At 46.5% G+C, this 20,183-nt stretch overlaps 1 protein-coding gene across 1 annotated transcript in view; it reads right to left on the bottom strand.

Annotated features, from left to right (window-relative positions):
* Positions 1–7,155: 7,155 nt before the first annotated feature.
* C15H1orf198 (chromosome 15 C1orf198 homolog) overlaps positions 7,156–20,183 on the bottom strand; it is a 35,301-nt gene continuing 22,273 nt past the window's right edge. Inside the window, exons 3-4 of the mRNA XM_061161516.1 lie at positions 12,595–13,140; positions 7,156–10,050 (exon numbers count right to left, since the gene is read on the bottom strand). Of these exons, the coding sequence (XP_061017499.1) occupies positions 9,994–10,050; positions 12,595–13,140 (603 nt within the window). The 3' untranslated portion in view covers positions 7,156–9,993. The remainder of the gene's footprint in view (positions 10,051–12,594; positions 13,141–20,183) is intronic.

Genomic DNA, 20,183 nt, shown 5'->3' with positions numbered 1-20,183 from the left:
TGAAGGATAATTCCTTTACAGAATTTTGTTGTTTTCTGTCAAACCCCAGCATGAATCAGCCATAGGTAACCTCCCTCCCATCTCCCGCCCCATCCCAAGCCTCTTGGTTGATACAGAGCCCCTATTTGAGTTTCCTGAGCCATACAGCAAATTCCCATTGGCTATCTAATGTAAATATGGTAATGTAAGTTTCCATGTTACTCTCTGCATACATCTCAACCTCTCCTCCCCTCTCCCATGAGTCTGTTCTCTAATGTCTGTTTCTCCATTGCTGCCCTGTAAATAAATTCTTCAGTACCATTTTCTAGGTTCCATATATGTGTTAGAATACAATATTTATCTTGCTCTTTCTGACTTACTTCACTTTGTATAATAGGCTCTAGGTTCATCCACCCCATTAGAACTGATTCAAATCTTTTCCTTTCTATGGCTGAATAATATTCCACTGTGCATATGTACCACAGCTCCTTTATCCATTCATCCATCAATGAACATCTAGGTTGTCTCCATGTCCTAGCTATTGTAAATAGTGCCACAATGAACAATGGAATGCATGTGTATTTTTCAATTTTGGTTTCCTCAGGGTATATGCCTAGGAGTGGGATTGCTGGGTCATATGGTGCTTTTATTCCTAGTTTTTAAAGGAATCTCCATACCATCTTCCATAGGGGCTGTATCAGTTTACACTCCCACCAACAGTTGCAAGAGCATTCCCTTTTCTCCACACCCTCTCCAGCATTTATTGTCTGTAGACTTTTTGATGATGTTCATTCTGACTGGTGTGAGGTGATATCTTGTTGTAGTTTTGACTTGCATTTCTCTGATAATGAGTGATGTTGAGTATCTTTTCATGTGTTTGTTAGCCATCTGTATGTCTTCTTCAGAGAAATGTCTGTTTAGGTCTTTTTCCCAGTTTTTCACTGGGTTGTATGAGCTGCTTTTATATTTCGGAAATTAATCCTTTGTCAGTTGTTTCATTTGCTATTATTTTCTCCCATTCTAAGGGTTGTCTTTTCACCTTGCTTATAGTTTCCTTTGCCCTGCAAAAGTTTTTAAGTTTAATCAGGTACCACTTGTTTACTTTTATTTTTATTTCCATTACTCCAGGAGGTGGGTCATAAAGGATCTAGCTTTAATTTATGTCATCAATCTATTGATGCCATAATTTGACATCATTTGATTTATGTCATAGGCATTTATGTTCTACCTATGTTTTCCTTAGAGAGTTTTATAATTTTCAGTCTCACATTTAGGTCTTTAGTCTACTTTGAGTTTATCTTTGTGTATGGTGTTAGGAAGTGTTCTAATTTCATTCTTTTACATGCAGATGCCCAGTTTTCCCAGGACCATTTACTGAAGAGGTTGTCTTTGCCCCACTGTATATTCCTGCCTCCTTTGTCAAAAATAAGTTACACGGGTTTACCTTACATAGGTGCATGGGTTTATTTCTGGGCTTTCTATCTTGTTTCATTGGTCTATATTTCTGTTTTTGTGCCAGTACCATACTGTCTTGTATGGTACTGTAGTACATAGTACATGTACTATAGTACATACTGTACTACCATAGTACTATGGTAGCTTTGTAGTATAATCTGAGGTCAGGAAGGTTGATTCCTCCAGTTCCATTCTTCTTTCTCAAGACTGCATTGGCTCTTCTGGGTCTTTTGTGCTTCCATATGGACTGTGAAATTTTTTGTTCTAGTTCTGTGAAAAATGCCATTGGTAATTTGATAGGGATCACATTGACTATGTAGATTGCATTTGGTAGTATAGTCATTTTCACAATATTGATTCTTCCTACCCAGGAACATGGAATATCTCTCCATCTGTTTATGTCATTTTTTATTTTTTTCATCAGTGTCTTATAATTTTCTGTATACAGCTCTTTTGTCTCCTTAGGTAAGTTTACTCCTAGATATTTAATTCTTTTTGTTGCAATGGTGAATGGGATGATTCCTTTATTTCTCTTTCTTATTTTTCATTGTTAGTATATAGAAATGCAAGCGATTTCTGTGTATTGATTTTGTGTCCTGCAACTCTGCTAAATTCACTGATTAGCTCTAGTAATTTTCTGATAGTATCTTTAGGGTTTTCTATGTACACTATCATGTCGCCTGCAAATGGTGAGAGTTTTACTTCTTTTCCAATCTGGATTCCTTGTATTTTTCTTCTCTGATTGCTGTAGCTAGGATTTCCAGAACTATGTTGAATAATAGTGGTGAAAGTGGACACCCTTGTCTTGTTCCTGATCTCAGGGGGAATGCTTTCAGTTTTTCACCATTGAGAATAATGTTTGCTGTAGGCTTATCATATATGGCCTTTACTATGTTGAGGGAGGTTCCTTCTATGCCCATTTTTTTGAAGAGTTTTAATCATAAATGGGTGCTGAATGTTGTCAAAGGCTTTTTCTGTATCTATTGAGATTATCATATGGCTTTTATCTTTCAGATTGTTAATATGGTGTATCACATTGATTTCCATATATCAAAGAATCCTTGCATCCCTGGAATAAATCCAACTTGATCATGTTGTATGAGCTTTTGATGTGTTGTTGACTTCTGTTTGCTAAAATTTTGTTGAGGATTTTTGCATCTATGTTCATCAGTGATATTGGCCTGTTGTCTTCTTTGTTTGTGTTGTCTTTGTCTGGTTTCGGTATCAGGGTGATGGTGGCCTCATAGAATGAATTTGGAACTGCTCCTTCCTCTGCAATTTTTTTAAAGAGTTTTAGAAGGATAGACATTAGCTCTTCTCTAAACATTTGATAGAATTCTGTGAAGCCATCTGGTCCTCAGCTTTTGTTTTTTGGGAGATTTTTTATTACAGCTTCAATTTCAGTGCTTGTAATTGGGTTGTTCATAATTTCTATTTCTTCCTGGTTCAGTCTTGGAAGATTGAACTTTTCTAAGCATCTGTCCTTTTCTTCCAGGTTATCCATTTTATTGCCATATAGTTGTTCATAATAGTCTCTTATAATCCTTTGTATTTCTGCATTGTCTGTTGTAACCTGTCCTTTTTCACTTCTAATTTTGTTGATTTGATTCTTTTTTTTTTTTTTCTTGATGAGTCTGGCTAAAGGTTTGTCAATATTATTTATCTTCTCAAAGAACCAACTTTTAGCTTTATTAATCTTTACTATTGTTTCTTTCATTTCTTTTTATTTCTACTCAGATCTTTATGATTTCTTTCCTTCTGCTAATTGGGGGTGGGGGGTGGTGGGGGAGGGTTGTTCTTGTTTTTCCAGTTGTTTTAGGTGTAAAGTTAGGTTGTCTATTCAATGTTTTTCTTGTTTCTTGAGGTAGGATTGTATTGCTATAAACTTCCCTCTTAAGTCTGCTTTTGTTGCATCCCATAGATTTTGAGTTGTCATGTTTTGTCATTTGTTTCTAGAAATTTTTTAATTTCCCTTTTGATTTTTTCAGTAACCTGTTGGTTATTTAGAAACGTATGGTTTAATCTCCATGTGTCTGTGTTTTTTAGTTTTTTTCTTGTAATTGATATCTAGTCTCATAGCATTGTGGTTGGAGAAGATGCTTGATACAATTTCAATGTTCTTAAATTTACTGAGGTTTGATTTGTGACCCAAGATGTGGCCTACCAAGGTGTATTCTTCTGCATTTAGATGGAATGTCCTGAAGATATCAATGAGATCCATCTCAAATAATGTATCATTTAAGACATGTGTTTATTAATTTTCTGTTTTATGGTCCATCACATTTTATCTAACCATCTTCCCAATGACATCTAGCTTGCCTCTTACTCCCACATACAGCACTGCAATGAACAGCCCTGTACATACTTCCTTAAGCACCTGATTGAAAATTTCCTTAAGACACGTCCTGGAGGAGAACAGTGGAGTCCCAGAATAGGGGACACTCGGTTTGGTGAAATAGCACTAGATTATTCTTGACAAATGGCTGTACAGTTCCTCTATCCTAGGTTTTCTCAACCTCAGCAGTACTGACATTTTGGACTAGCTTATCCTTTGTTGTAGGCTTCCCAGGTGGCACTAATAGTAAAGAACATGACTGCCAATGCAGGAGACTTAAGAGATGCAGGTTCAGTCCCTGGGTTGAGAAGATCCCCTGGACGAGGGCATGGCAACCCACTCCAGTATTCTTGCCTGGAGAACCCCATGCACAGAGGAGCCTGGCAAGCTACAGTCCATAGGGTTGCACAGAGTCGGACTAGACTGAAGCGAGTTAGCATGGTGCAGCACGGCATCCTTTGTCGTGGGGCGGTCCTGTGCCCTGGGATGTCTGACAGCATCTCTGGCTTCTACCTACTAGGTGCCAAGCATCCTCACCCTCAGTTGTGGTGATGAAAAAAATGTCTTCCCACACTACCAAAGGTCCCCAGGGAGGGCAAAATCACCCAAGGTTGAGAACCAGTGCTCTATCCCAATTCTGCCAACACTTGGCATTATCAAGCAATTTCCCCCCTCTGATTATCAACTATTTTAAGCAACTTCTCATATGCTTGACAGTTTGTAAGGATTTTCTGTAATGTTAATTCTGTTAAGGTTGCTGGCCTCTTTTTGTTGATTTCCAAGAGTGCCCTTTGTACTTTATCTATTTTTGGCTGCACAGGGTCTTCATTGCTGCATGTGGGTTTCTCTAGTTGCAGCAAGTGGGAGCTACTCTCTAGTTGCAGTGCTCAGGTTTCTCATTGCAGTGGCCTCTCTTGTTGTGGAACACAGGCTCTAGGTGTGTGGGCTTTAGTAGTTGTGGAACATGGGCTTAGTTGCTCTGCAGCATGTGGGATCTTCCTGGACTGGGGATCGAACCTATGTCCCTTGCTTTGACAGGTGGATTCTTAACCACTGGACCACCAGGGAAGTCCCCTATGTACTCTTAATACTTGTCCATTATTGGAATTGACAAAGCACATATCTTCTCCCATCCTTTCCACTAACTCTACTGAAATTGTACTTCACCGACAGAAATCCTTAATTTTCATGTATGAGAGTCATCAGCATTTTGCTTTATGGTTTGTGCTTTTGAACTTTTACTAAAGAAGTTCTTCCTTGCTCTTGCCCTAGGTCACAAGACATTTCACTCCATTAGCTTTACACATTATCTTTGATAAATTGGCTTTTAATCTTTATGGAGTCCACCTTCTATGTAGAATTCTGTAAGAATCCATGTTGATATCTCCTATAGTGAATCCTCCTTTCCCCTGCCAATTTCTGGTGTCACTTTGATTGCAAATTAAGTCTCCTTTAATGGGTGCATTTGTCCCCAAGCTCTGCACTGATCTAATCATCTGTTCCTGCACCAAGACCCATAAACATGTTTCATAACTGACAGACAAGGCTTCTCTCATTTTTCAGTGAACTATTTTCACCTACAATGTAGTGTAAATCTATCCAATCTCCCAAAATGCCCAACTGCAATTTTTGTTGAGGTTACACTAACTTTTTAAAAGGATTTGAAGAAAATGAAGTTTTATAATATTGTTATCCCATGTAGGATTATTCAGCTCTTCTTCTACACCTTCTATTTTTCTTTTATAGTTTGCTTTGTTAAAAAAAAAAAAAAAGTCTTTGTATACTTTATAAAGTTGATTCCTGGGTACCTTGTATTTTCAACTCTCATTATGAGTTGATTTCCTTTTATTTGTGTTTCTAGTTGGTATTGCTGCTGTTAATTTTTAATTTTATATTCAGAATTGCTCACTTGCTTTCTACCTGAGTTTTGGTGGGATTCAGAATCACTGATTCCCTCCTATGGTGCTCCCCCCCCCCCCCACCTTTGGGATCAAGGCACCTGTAGGTTCATTAGATTACATATAAGCATATGATCAGACCAATGAAATTTTCTAGACAAGTCCCTGTGAATACCCCCACCCCACAACCAAGAGCATTCTTGTCCCCCAGATTCAACATCTTTCCTCCAGGCTGCGAAGTGTTGATTACATCCAGATATATTTTGTGTCTATGCTGATGGCTCCCTCTTGCATAGAAACACTTTTGTTTCCTTTGGTAGCCATGTTGCTTCCACATACTGAGCTACCATAAAGGTTGCCAAACCTAGGGGAGACCTACTTTGCCTCGTCTCATACATATACATACACTTGCTGGTCCACACACTTCATCAAATCACTGTAATACCAAAGAGTCAGCAAGTACAATCATTTGCTCACCCAAAAATCTGTGGTCAGCAAGGCCCCACCATGCATGATAACTTAGAAGTCTGACACCTGGAACCCCCATTTTCTTGAGGGGGTATTAGGTTGTTTTTTTTTTTTAATTTTTAATTGGAGAATAATTGTTTTACATCATTGTGTTGGTTTCTGCCATACAGGAATGTGAGTCAGCCATAAGTATACATATGTCCCCTCCCTCTTGAAGCTCCCTCCCACCCCACACCCCATCCCACCCATCTAGGTTGTCAGAGGACCGGGTTGAGATCCCTATGCTATACAGTAACTTCCCATTAGCTATCTACTTTACACAAGGTAATGTATGTTTCAGTGCTACTCAGTCAATTCGTTCCACCCTCTCCTTAGCCCGCAGTGTCCACAAATCTGTTCTCTCTGTCTGCTTCTCTACTCCTGCCCTGCAAATAGGAGGTGAATGAACTTAGAACCTGTTATACATAGTCAGTCAAGAGAAAAACAAATATATATTAACACACATATATGGTATCTAGAAAAATGGTACTAAGAGGGTATTAGTTTTAAAAACTGACATCTGAACATTCTGTTAGTCTACAACCGGTAACCTACCACCTGCACCTTAATGAACAAAATAGAACTCACGAGCCATGTTTATATTTCTTTCAAGAAAAATCAGGTTCAATCACATTCAAGGTGAAAGCTTTTGGGGAGATGGCATCTGCCCTTCTGAGTCCCTCTCTTGATGCCATCAGCTTGTCTTGGAAAGACATGCCCTGGGTTCCATGTCACAGGAGGGCTGTATGAGAGCTCTCTGGGATACAGCCCACCTCTTCTGCTGGGGGCCTGTGTACCTTGGCTACTGCTTCCCACTAACCTGCACAGGGCCAAGGCAGGACTGTGCAAAGTGGGCCTGCTGAAGTAAGGTTTCAAGCTGGTTTTAACTAGTATGAATCCTTTTATTCCCCTCTGGGTTCAACAGCAATCATCCTAGCAGGCTTTCTAACTCCAGCAGAGGTCCCAAAGAGACACATCGAACAAATTTTAAATGGCTTTATTAAAGGCTGTTAATACAAAATACAACCAAGGTACAAGTAGTCAGTAAGAATTTTTCATTTTTGAAAATGTGTATCAAAGAAGAGGCTGTTCTCACACCCACAGGGGTGCAATGGGGCTGGGTGCCATGACCCACTGTTCCCAAAGCAGGTGACACCCCTAAACCCAGAGGGTAGAAGTAGGGAGGGATCCCAAGTGAAAGAACTGAGACTGGTTTCTAACTTCCTGGTGGAGATTTTGCTGTTACAGTCACCCAAAGCAAGACACTGAATCCTTGAGCTGAAACTCAGGGGCAGACAACAGAGTGGCCAGGATGAAGAAGGAAGGATGCAAAACCACATTAGGCTTCAACTGAAAAGTGTGAATATTTAAAATAATACAAATGTCTGGTTTTAGAAATGCCATCTTGATATATGTGGCAAAAAAAAAAAAAAAAAAAGTTGGCAAACGTGAGTTCAATTTTCCCTTACTTGGACACACCAAACATAGATTCCCAGGAGGATGGTGAAAGGCATCATCTTAACATGGACTGCCCAGGGTTAAGGGGAGACTCTGCAGTTCAGGCAGGATGGTGACCCATGAGCATGTGTCCAGGCCATCACCTCTCCCTCGCAAGTTGTATTACTTTGCAAAGCAAAGCAATACAATTTCAGGACTCCCTCTAGGATTTCCCAAGCAGTGATTTTACATTTAATCTCAGGAGGCTGTACCTTTATGAAACTTTAGACATTGTTACAGAGACCTGAATTTCACTGGGTACTGGACCCCAGATGATGATAAGAGAGGCAGAACCTTTCAATAATCCCCAAATCTCCTCAGCTACCAGGAGAACTTGATGGGAATACTGGGTTTTATGAGAAAGTGGAAAAGAAATTAGAGTTCTCTCTCATAAGAACAGATAGATCACCTTGGCTAACTGTCCCAGGACACAGATCTTTCTTTCTTGATATGTCAACACTAAGAAATGCAACTTCTGGACATCTTTTTTTCTTAAGCTGACCCTGCTTTCAAGCATGGGTTCTAAGACAGTCCACTGTGCTCAAAGCTGGAAGTGGAGACAGGTGGCAAGCCCAGCTCTGAAGCTCAGTGGCTGACCTGTGGGGCTGGTACCCAGCTGTGCAATTGCAGCTGGGATTTCTAGCATTCTTTCCCCTTCATTACCATGCTAGGAACCTTTTTCCCTTGAATGTTTCAACTCTACTTAAACAGGGCAGAAAGAACTTGTATTCACCACAGTACAGTCAGTCACCAGAGGAGGAAGGTCAAACTCAAGACCCCAAGGAGCCAAATGAGGTTTAGAGACATAATGCAATTGGCAGAAGCCAAACCAAAAGTTGGCTAGGCCACAGTTTTGGCAGAAACTTTCTGGGAAAAAAAACAGTTGCCATGTGCTTTACCTTGGAGCCTGATAAAACATTGTAGAAATCATTTCAGAATGTCATACGAAACAGAAAGGCATTTTAAAAAGATACACTTTGATACTGAAATCAGGTGCTCACTGGCAGGATTTGCAGGGATTAAGGCGTCAGGTGAGAACACAGTGAGAGGCAACATGGAGACCACGCCAGGGCATGGAACACAGGCTCACAGCACTCGGGGTCACTGGGCAGGGCTCTCCTCTGACCTTACGCCATCCCATCTTGGGTGAAGGACACCTTGCCCTTCTGGGTAGGCTTAGAGCTGCCCTAACCCGCCCCCCTCCCCACTCCCCCGGCAGCAGAGACCACAGCAGGTAGCCAAGTCCACGTCCAGGAGATGCTGTTGCCATGACCACGAAGGTCTCCAGGGGGCGCCGCTGGGGCCATGCAGAAACGACTGCACTTCTGTCGGTGGTCAGGATTGAGGGAGGGTCCATCGTGACACAGCTTGACCAGTCCGTGGGATGAAGGACATGCACTGCCCCTGCCAGCTTCACGCCAGAAGGTTCCAACGCAACTAATCAGAAGAACCTGGCCTTCCAGCAATGCCTGTCATCTGCCCTGACTCCTGCAGATGCCCAGGACAGGAAACACCTAAAAGGTCAGGAAAGTAGCAAAGAACTTCCAAGGGGAAACTGGTACAAACCCAAAAAAAGCGGTAGCCCTATAACTGCTAAATCTAGATACAAAATCATGTAAAGTTAATACAAAACTTTAAAACATGCAACTTGTTAAAGATGAAGTCTGAGTAAGTAGCATGGCAGGCAGTTTAAAGACAACCTCTGCCATGTGCCCATGATCCGTTTCCTGGAAGTGATGCGGAGTGAAGGGTGGCACGTGATACAGAGGCGGGGCTTCCGCAGAGGAAGAGGCGTGGCTTCCACACGGGAAGCCGGACAGCTGGGGCTGTGGGTGTGGACTTCAGGGGCAGGCAGGTCTCCCCATGGTCACACCGGGCGCCCAGCGCCATGACTACTGAGAACATCCTCAACAGCCACCCGTCAAAAGGAGCCCCGTGCATTTTTAAAAGGGTGGGGACAGAGACGAGGTGGGAATCACTCTATGATTTTTATGACATGGTTGAGAAAATTCTTTCTCGAAGGAGGGGGAAAATTGGGTAGAGCTAGAGCACAGCTTTTATTTTTAAGATTTACTGAATTCCTAAGAGTTTTTAAAAATTCCAAATGTAAAACTTCTGTTATCAAATTGTTGAAAATAGCACAGATATCTGGTCTTACCAAAAAGGGAAAAATCTGGAGAGCTGGCCAAGGCAACATTAACCAGCTTCCAAATGATTCTGGAAAGAGTGGGAATGCTGCCCTTTTGTTTAATCTCCCCCTTCACCACACCACTTTGGAAAACACTTGGGGATTCTTGGTTTGTTTGTTCTGTCTAATCCACTTTACCAGTTGTCCAGAAAATCAAATCCTGTCTTCAAGATGACATTACTTGAGCTGACCTGTAGAAGGGACAAAAACAAAGTAAGGCATGAGGCTTTTTTCAAGTCAGCACAATCTAAAAACAGCATCTCATTTAAAATGACCCAAATGAAATAGCGTACTTCCCTCTCAGAGGCTCCCTGACCTCAATTTGCCTCAGTGTTGGGAACCAGAAAATTAAATAAAGCTCAGTGCAAGCCAAACTCTGCCAGGATCCAACACATATCCCTTTCTGTCCCCAGGCACGCCTGAGGGCAGCCTGTAGACCCCACCTGGAGAGAAAAGGAGAAAAATGTATCTTTTCTATTTCTTAATGAGGGGCATGTTTAAATTTAGTCACCCGTGGAGTAAGAGAACAAGTTAGGAAGACAGTCTTTCTAATATGAAACACACTTACACAGTGACAGACAAAACAAAATAAATTACCAAGTTGAGGGAGTGAAAAATAGAAGAAAGGATATAAAACTTCTTTCTCTCAGATGATGTGGTGGGTTCTGGAGTGGTTTTCCCTAACCCAGGACCATTCTTCAGGTCAGACTGCCCACTTACAGGACGTGGGGTTGGTTTAAAGGGCCATCTGTGAGCTCATCCAGACACACTCCCACAGGCTTCCACCAGCCACCTGAGAGACCCTTCTGCTGGGTCTAACACAAGCGTGTTCACCTTGTGGCTGCAGCCTTCCTGGGCAAGGGAGCCTTGAGCCTGCACCCTCCACATGCTGCCAATGGAAGGCGCTGCCACAGAGGCAACAGAGGCAATGGGCTAAGCAGCTCCCCCTGAGGCAGGTCTCGGGCTTTTGCTGCCCCTCAGACTGAGCCAGAGCTTGAAAAGCCAAAGGGGTTCAGGCGTACATTCCTTTTTCTGGTTTCCTACCAGTGCTCTCAGTTCAGCAGCATGTCACTCTGTATTCCGCAGTCAGAATCAGTTCTGTCAGAGGATTTCATGGGCTTTGTCCCACATTCCACCCCACCCCGCAGACACACACTTTCCTGCATCTCTTTACAATTAAGATTCTCACATATCTTATATAAATGCTTCCCTCAGAGGAAGACCCCACTGCAGACTGTCAAGAGCAGTGGGCTGCCTGAGTCTGCGAGAGGGAGCCGCTGGGCAGGAAGCCAGCCTCAGGGCCAGCACCACAAGGCGGTGCTCCTGGGGACCCGGGGGCCTCCATCACCCCATGGCCGTCCTCCCCATGCCTCCCTGGGACCTCAGCAAGCACTGCAGCCCATCCAGAAAAGCTCGGAAGGGCAGGAAGCAGTAAAGCTCTGGGAAGTGCCGTCCATCTCCATGAACGAAGCCTTGCTCATCGCCTCACCCAGCTCCACGAGTAGGCCACCATCTTCCCCCAGAAATGGTTCTCAGACATGCCTTGCCCAAGTATCTCTTTGTTCATTATAAAACAATGTCTCAAAACCACGGCCTCCCTCTGAAATACCACTACCTGTTTATTTGGGCTTCCCTGGTGGCTCAGCAGTAAAGAATTCGCTGGCAATGCAGGAGCCACAGGAGATGTGGGTTCAATTCTTGGGTCGGGAAGATCCCCTGGGTCGGGAAGATACCCTGGAGGAGGGCATGACAACCCACTCCAGTATTCTTGCCTGGAGAATCCCATGGACAGAGGAGCCTGGCGGGCTACCGTCCACAGGGTTGCAAAGAGTCGGACACAACTAAAGTGACTTACCCTGCACACATGTGCGTGCGCACACACACACACACACACACACACACACACTTATATATTTTGGATTTGGGTGATCCTTCAACACTAACTCCGTTTAAAGTCCTAACCAAATATTCTCTTTCTTTGCTGAATTTTCTCAAGTAATGAAGACCAGCTAACAAAGACAAAAGTCGGTGCTTCATAACACTGGGAAAACATGGAGAAGCCACTCACACTGCCCATTCTCTTGCAGGGCCCTTTCCTCACGACTCACTGCACCTCGGCAGTGAACCTCTCAGATCTTTCTTTTCCTTCTCATGCATCCCCGGAACGAGTCCTTTCCTTAGGACTCTACTTGGGACACCTAACTCTGTGTTTTGCTTGAAAACGAGAAGCTGCCCATCACTACCGAAGCGAGTCTCCTGTGATCTGCAAACAAGCACAGCTGCTCCTGGTGGAGGTTTGGGGGTCCTGCCTGCTTCCCCATGTGCCCTCAGGACACCTGCAGCTCCTTTCCTCACTCACAGAGCAGCCCAGCCTCCCAGGCCCCTGCGTGGAGCTGGCATTCAAACCCCACCCACACTGCCAGCTTCCCCCTCGAGTCCTCTGCTCGCTGCCCCCACGATCCTTCGTCACCTGCCCTCACACAAGCAGGGAAGGGCGGGGGGCATCTGAGACACGATCACACAGCAGGCAGACAAGTCACGGCACCCAGACAGGCTCACTGAACACGCTTCTTGCATGTTTGTTGGTTGCCGAGCTGAGTGACAACCCAGCAGGCCGCCGAGGGATGACAGAGGAAGAAGAAGGCATGGGCATCTGTGGCCCGCCTGCCCACCCCTGTGAGGCAGCCCTCGTCCCTTCAGCAAGAAGGAGACCCTGGCTGAAGTGAGACACCCACCTGTACAGGCACGGGTTCCAGGAAGAGAGCATCCTCCATGTCCTCTGCAGCCTCCATGGCCTCAGGAGAGGGGGGCTTTCCCACGGGCCCAGAGGGGCCGGCTTCGCTTGCAGGGCTGGTGCAGGCCTGGGCAGGCGGGGGCCTCTCACACTCCGCGCTGATGCTGGGAGCGGCCCGCTGCTCCTGGCGGAGGCTGCTGGGCTTCTCCACCTTCACCTCCCTGGCCTTTGGCGCCGGCTCCTGCCGGTAACAGATGGGCAGGACCTTCTCCCCTTTCTCCATAGACTTGATCTGGCTGGGGGTCAGCGACTGGAACTCCGCCTCGGGGCCCTCCCCGCGGGACCGCTCTGCGTTGATCTTCCAGAAGGACGCCTCCTCTTCCTTCCAGGCAGGACCCAGGGCATCCAGGCTGGAGGACTTGCCGCCCTGCGGGGGCCGGAGGGCCTGCGAACCCTGAGGGGCTTTGGATGGTGGCCTGGCCTCGCCAGCGGTGCTGCAGCTCGGCTCTTGGATGGACAAGGAGGAGATGCTGAACTCCATCTGACTCTAGCAGGGTTGGGGGAGGGGACGAGAAGTACAGCCACACTTTCAGTCAACAGAATGGGTGTGCCAGCCCAAACATCTCCCCAGGAGCAACCGACTGCCTGCTGTCCTTCTGCTGGAACTGTCTGTCCTCAGCAGTGATTTGCAGGAATGCCATAACATCCCTGGAACACGGCAGAAGTTTTGAGAGCAAGGCCCTTCACTCTGGAGGCTACAAACATCTGAGACTCTTGCCTCTGACTGACAACTAAGGCCTCTGCTTGGTGAGCGGATCCCCCACCTGGCTCTTCAAGAGAGATTCCCACACCTTCCTGAGGAGGGTGACTGTCCCCTTGGCAACGACAAGGAAGGGCACACGGTTAGCATAAGTGCCCTGCAGTGAGGATCCAAACCCAGAACCAACTCCCCACCTCATAGGCCTCTTCCTTCCTGACCGATGACAGCCAGCAAGGGTGAAAAACAATCCAGCAGTCAGACCCTGCTTTCCTGAACTAAAACGAGAAAGTCAAGGGCAGGCCTGAGTGCAGCTACAAAGATTCGATCCCCCCCACACCCTTCCATCCCACACTCTGCCTTCATGCCTGCTAAGGACTGCCTGTTTGTGTGCCTCTAATTCCTAAGTTGAAGGCCTAACTTCTGAAGTTAGTATTTGGAGGCAGAGTCTTTAAGAGGCTTAGGTGAGGTCATGAGGATGAGCCCTCATGACAGGATTAGTGCCCTTATAAGAAGAGACAGAGAGATGCTCGCTCTCTGCCGCATAAGGACACAGCAAGAAGACGGACGTCTGCCAATCAGGAAGAGGAGTCTCTCCCGGACCAACCTGCTGGCACTGTGACCTTGGACTCCTAGCCCTGGAACTGTGGGAAGTGAACGTCTGTTACTGGATGCCACCAGCCTGTGGCATCTGGCTGACAAGACAAGCTTCCTCTCCAGTGCTCTCTTCAGTATTGCCCTGCTCTCAGCCGATCCTGGTCCTGTTAGGTGGGGAACCCCCGAGGGCAGGGCCATACCCCACATCCAAGTGCCCCCAAAACACTGCCTTATTCTGATGCTGCTAACCACTAAAAGCAGTGGGACTGAGCTGGGCATACTCAGTTGCGTCCAACTCTTTGCAACCCCATGGACTCTAGCCCACCAGGCTCCTCTGTCCATGGGATTTCCCAGGCAAGAATACTGGAGTGGGTTACCACTTCCTCCTCCAGGGGATCTTCCCAACCCAGGGACAGAACCCACATCTCTTGGGTTTCCTGCATTGGCAGGCGGATTCTTCACCACCGCACCACCTGGGAAGGCCAAGGTTGAGCTGTATGACCAACAGATCACTGGGGGGAAACCTAGCCCCTCTGACAGGAGTGTGCCCTGGAGGCTGTTCCCAAGTCCTACAGAGCGAGCCCTCCGCTACCTCAATGCCTCTAAAATCAACCTGGAACATTCCTCTCTTCCTCTCTACTTGTACTCTCGCGTACATTCCCTTCTTCTTCTTCTTTTTAAAGTAAAGGTATCAGGACTTCCCTGACGGTCTAGTGGCTAGGACACCAAGTTCCCAGTGCAGGGGGTCTGGATTCAATCCCTAGTCAGGGAACTAGATCCCACAGGCTACAACTAAAAAGACTGCACATGCCACAGCTAAGACCTGTCTCAGCCAAATAAATGAATATTAAAAGGAAAATAATAAAAGTATTAAAACTATATGCTAAAATTTGAGGAGTTAGAAAAAAAACATTCATAACCTTTCCCTCTTCCCATAATCTCTATTTCTTTTTGTATTTTCAGGTAATCTTTTTCAGATATGTATTTTATGACATTGCAGTTCTGCTATGCATATAATTTGGGTATTGTTTTTTCACTTAGAACCATCATCAATGGTGGGGTGTGGTCTTTGTAAACCATTCGTTTTAAAGGACATAAGATATTTCATTCAGTGGCTGTCGCACCATCTACTTTCCCACTTTCTTCTTATCAGACAATTGGCTACTTCTAATTTTTGTTGTTATAATTAAGGCTGCCAGGAACATCTTCTAGTATACAGCTTTCTCCATTTGGGGTTCATTTAGTCAGATAGATTTCCAGAAGTGAAATACCAAACTACAGCAGGTTTAAACCTTTCTTCTATCATGATTTTGGGTGCATACCAAATTTGTTTGCCAGGGGCTGCCCCAATTTTTAATGCTGTTCACTATATATCAGGGTACCAATTGCAGCCACTGGTTCCCTATTAAAACATGATTCTCTCCACCCGATCCCTCTGGGTCTTCCCAGTGCACCAGCCCCGAGCACTTGTCTCATGGCGGGGATCGGGATGGAGAATACATGTAAAGCCATGGCTGATTCATGTCAATATATGGCAAAAACCACTACAATACTGTAAAGTAATTAGCCTCCAACTAATAAAAATAAATGAAAAAAAAAAAAAAACCATGAATCTCTACTACTTTAATACATACACCTTCACTTAATAAATGGTGATTCCAGTCTAGTTTATATAAACAGCACTCTCCCAGAAGCCTTACCATTGCAACATGTTTGTCATAACAAGGATGGAAATACTGCTTTTCCCACAGAAGCTGGAGACCTGAGCCCAGGGAGCTGCACATGTTCTATTTGGCTGAGATTTTTCCTCAAACCCCAGATTCTGATAGCCAGAGGACACCCTTCGAGATGATGAGGCCACAAGGAACTCTAGCTACGAGCACAGGCTGCACTCAAGCTCAGGGTTATAAGATATAAAACCCAAGAAACGACTTCAAAACTCAGGTACTGGGGCTCAGAACAAATGCAGATTCTGAGTGCATCCAGTGCACCAGACATAGTTTCCTTTCTTGATGGGTTTTTCATCTAACAGCTTTTATTCTACAAAGGAGAAAAATGGAGGTTTGCAGCAAACGAGTGAATTGTCCTAGGTCACATAAGGGATTAAGAGATAGTCCATTAAGAGATTGTGTGGCTGGGTTTCCAATCTGGAGCAAGTGATTCTAGGCTTGCAACTATGCTGGGCATCACATCACGTATAAAAAGCCAGTGGCTGCCATGGACAATGTCTTTATAAACACCAGAGATCCTCATATGCAGCAGGATTTCTGTATGTCAGCAACCTAATCAGGTTTTTAGGTTTCTGAGGGAATCATTCTCAAATATTCCATATTTCCATGTGTGCGTGTCTGCGTGCTCAGTTGCTCAGTCATGTCCAAATCTTTGCGACCCCATGGACTATAGCCCACCAGGCTCCTCTGTCCACGGGATTTTCCAGGCAAGAACACTGGAGTGGGTTGTCATTTCTTTCTCCAGGGACTCTTCTCAACCCAGGGATTGAACGTGAGTCTCCTACATTGCAGGCGGATTCTTTACCGCTGAGCCACTTGGAAGGCCCACATATTTCCAAATTCCATAACAAAATATAGGGAGAATGTGGACATAGAGATGATGAGTTCTTTAAATATGCAAAGTGCTAAAAAAAACACAGCTTGGAATTGAGACTGAGGGAACTGAGTTGAGATTGATCTGGAAATTATTGGGTAAGAAAAGTACTTATACTGAGCAGTTCATCAAACCTTAGGCTTTTTTAGGATCAACATTTCTCCAGTGGGGAGAAGCCCCTGGAAGCCTGGGCTGAACACAAGTCTACACAGAGGGCAGCAGTGGGCCAAGCCAAGGACCCTGGGGAGGGAAGCCAAGGACCCTGGGGAGAGTCGCAGTGGCTCCAGGGCTGCTTCAGGCCTCCGTCAGGACACCCAGGCAGCACTGAGCCGGAAGTGACAAACCAACACAGCCACGGAGGCTTCATGGCTCCTAGGGCCACCAGAGCCCTCACAACAGCTCCTCGGGGAAGGGTGACATCTGGGTAGAAGAGGGGGCCACGCTGAACTGGGGTGGCTAGCTGGTTTGGGGCGCTCTAAGGTGAAAATGGGAAAAATAAGAACTTACAGAAAAGACAAAGTTCTAATATAATTCAGCTTCTAAGTCTTTTTTTTTTTTTTAACCAGGCATTTGTTGGTTTCCATTCTGCAGATAGAATTATGATCATAGCCCCCTTTTAAGAAACAGTCCTCCCTGATCAGCTGCACTACTTCTCGCCCCAGAAGGCAAAGGTTTGTGGTTTGTGTTGGAAACACATGCCTGGGGATGAATCCGCCTGCCAACGCAGGGGACTTGGGTTCGATCCCTGGTCCGGGAAGATTCCACGTGCTGCAGGACAACTAAGCCCATGCACCACAACTACTCAAGTCCATGTGCCCAGAGCCTGTGCTCCACGAGAGAAGCCACTGCAATGACAAGCTGGCACACCACAATAAAGGGCGGCCGACCACCGCCACAACTAGAGAAAGTTGGAGCAGAAAAGAGCACTCAGTGCAGCCAAAAGTAACAATAAAAAACAAAGTAACACGTGCCTGTTGGGAAGGGACGCAGAAGGAAAAAGAAGAGGGACAGAGGGCCATTTTTTCCTAACTAAAGTTCATCTTCCTTGGCTCCAAGACCCCAGAATACCAGCAAAACTGGGCCAGGACACAGTGGTCATTTTCAAAGACACTGTTGTCCGGGTCACACAGAAGCAGCACCTGCGCTGCAGCCCCCTTTGTCCTTTAGAGGAGGCGTCTTTGCTTTCGCTCCATGACTCCAGCGCCCTGGGCAGCCCTTCCCTCCCAGACCGGGACTCAGCCTGGCCTGTCTCCTGCGATTTCTCCTAGAACGTCCCCCAAGCCCTGGGTCCACTTTAGAAGGGCCTTCTGCTCACCGGCTCAAAACCGGAGTGAGAAATATGAGTGGCTGCCTGGGTGTCCTGACGGAGGCCTGAAGCAGCCCGGGAGCCACTGCGACTCTCCCCAGGGTCCTTGGCTTCCCTCCCCAGGGTCCTTGGCTTGGCCCACTGCTGCCCTGTGTAGACTTGTGTTCAGCCCAGGCTTCCAGGGGCTTCTCCCCACTGGAGAAATGTTGATCCTAAAAAAGCCTAAAGTTTGATGAACTGCTCAGTATAAGTACTTTTCTTACCCAACAATTTCCAGATCAATCTCAACTCAGTTCTCTCAGTCTCAATTCTAAGCTTTTTTTTGTTTGTTAGTTTGTTTTAGCACTTTGCATATTTAAAGAACTCATCATCTCTATGTCCACATTCTCCCTACGTTTTATTGTGGAATTTGGAAATATGTGGGCTTTCCAAGTGGCTCAGCGGTAAAGAATCCGCCTGCAATGTAGGAGACTCATGTTCTTTCCGGAACCTGCTCCTCTCAGTAAAGGGCAAACACACCAGTGACCCAACCCAAAACTGGGCTCTTTTCTTCTCCAGTTAAAACGGAGTAATGATTATCCTTACCTCCCCAGACTGTTGTTTTAGAACCAGACTTGGCACATAGTAAGTGCTCAATAAATGCAGGCTACTGGGCTCTGCTCCTCTTCTGCTCGGTCAGAGGTATCTCAGCTCCCTGGGGGAGGTCAGTATCGCCCTCTGGGCACTGGCCCCCTCCCGCCTTCCTCTGGCCACCAGGGGTGTAAGCCAAGTGCCCGCAGCTGGGACACGCAGGCAGTGTCTGTGCCCGGAAGGGAGTGAGACTCTGGAGCCCCATCCTGGCCCACTGTCAGACGTGCAGTCTGAGTAAGATACTCCCTGCAGGGCCATGGTGTGGCCACTGTGCGGTCCCATAGGCGGCCCTAGAGATCTCTGGCCTCACCTTTCCCCACACCCCTGAGGCGAGGAAAGGGGGTCTTCTGACACTGGAGGGGACAGCCCAGCCTCGGAACCTGACAGGTCAGCAGGGGGACCGCCTCCAGAGCCTGTGATGAAAGCTAGAAAGTGAGGAAGTTCTCATGTGATGTCCTCCATCCTGGAACAAAGTCAGGTTTTCCAGGTGCAGAGGAAGAGCTCTCAGGAGCCTGGTAGCCACACCGAACTGCGTCCAGCAATGGGGGGCCTCATGTAAAAAGCAGCCCAAGGTCAACAGCTCCCGACTCAGACAGCAAGCCCATGGGGGCCTCAAGCCCATGGTCTCACATAAGAGGGCTGAGACGGGAGAGGTGGGAGTACTCAGGAAGCCCTCTCCCCTCACAATGATGCTGAGGACCCCACCTGCAACCTCCCAGGTGATGGCGAGAGCCCAGCGCTGTGTACCCAGGGGCTCAGGCCAGCTGGGCCAAGCCTGGTGTCAGCTGCCCATGTGGGGACCTGGGTCTCAGCTGGCCATGTCTGTTCTAAAAACAGAAAGACCACAACAGAAAGACCAGGCTCTATTTTTACGTTCCACTCACTGGAGAGGAATGTGTAATATTTCAGTAAAGGAGGGTGCAGGCAGCCAAAACTAACTGTTTGGCTTGGCAGCCTGCGGCAGGTCTAAACTGTTGAGACAAAGGCTGTAGAAACATTGTTAGAAAATATAATAGTTTACTAGAGCAAATCCTCATAAATTCACAAACCATTTAACATTTATCCTCCCCACCACCCCCTCCAAAGAAGGAAGAGGAAGAAGGGAAGATACTAAAAACTTAGAATCTCAAAATTAGCAGAATGACAACCTGGAGAAGAGACAGCAGGCCCTAGCCACTGAGACTGGGGGTGTCAGACCCCCAGGCAAGTGGGGCCTGGCAGACAGAGCCTGGGACCACCCGCCCCTGATCCCGAGGCCCTGGGTGTTTTCCCCAGGGAGCCGGGCAGACAATGGGCAGTCCAGCTCCACTCCATGCTGTTGGGCTCCATGGCAACGAGAGCCTGGAGAAAACCCCACAGATGCCCAACAGGAGGTGGGTGTGAGGAGCTGCAGTCATCAGGTCACGGGAAGAGCAGCCTCTGCCCTCCAGGAGCTTGTCACCTCACAGGGATAAGATGCCCCAGCAAAGACCGGTACCAACAGCACGAATGCGTGCCTGTCCAGTGGGGTGCTCCTCAGAGGGGACACGGGAGGGGGACGGTTGCAGCTCAGGGTGAAGGGTACGGTCTGGGCTCGGATACCCAGCCCACACACCTCACTCAGCCTTCAGTTTCCTCATGGGTAAAAGGGCACATTGTCGGGATTTGTCAAGGAAATGTCCCCAAGGTGCTCACCACAGTTGGGGCCTGTGGGAGC

This window comes from Dama dama, chromosome 15, assembly GCF_033118175.1.
Source record: "Dama dama isolate Ldn47 chromosome 15, ASM3311817v1, whole genome shotgun sequence".
NCBI lineage: Eukaryota > Metazoa > Chordata > Mammalia > Artiodactyla > Cervidae > Dama > Dama dama.
The sequence above is the reverse complement of the archived record's forward strand: the minus strand, read 5'-3'. Positions and strand labels throughout refer to the sequence as shown.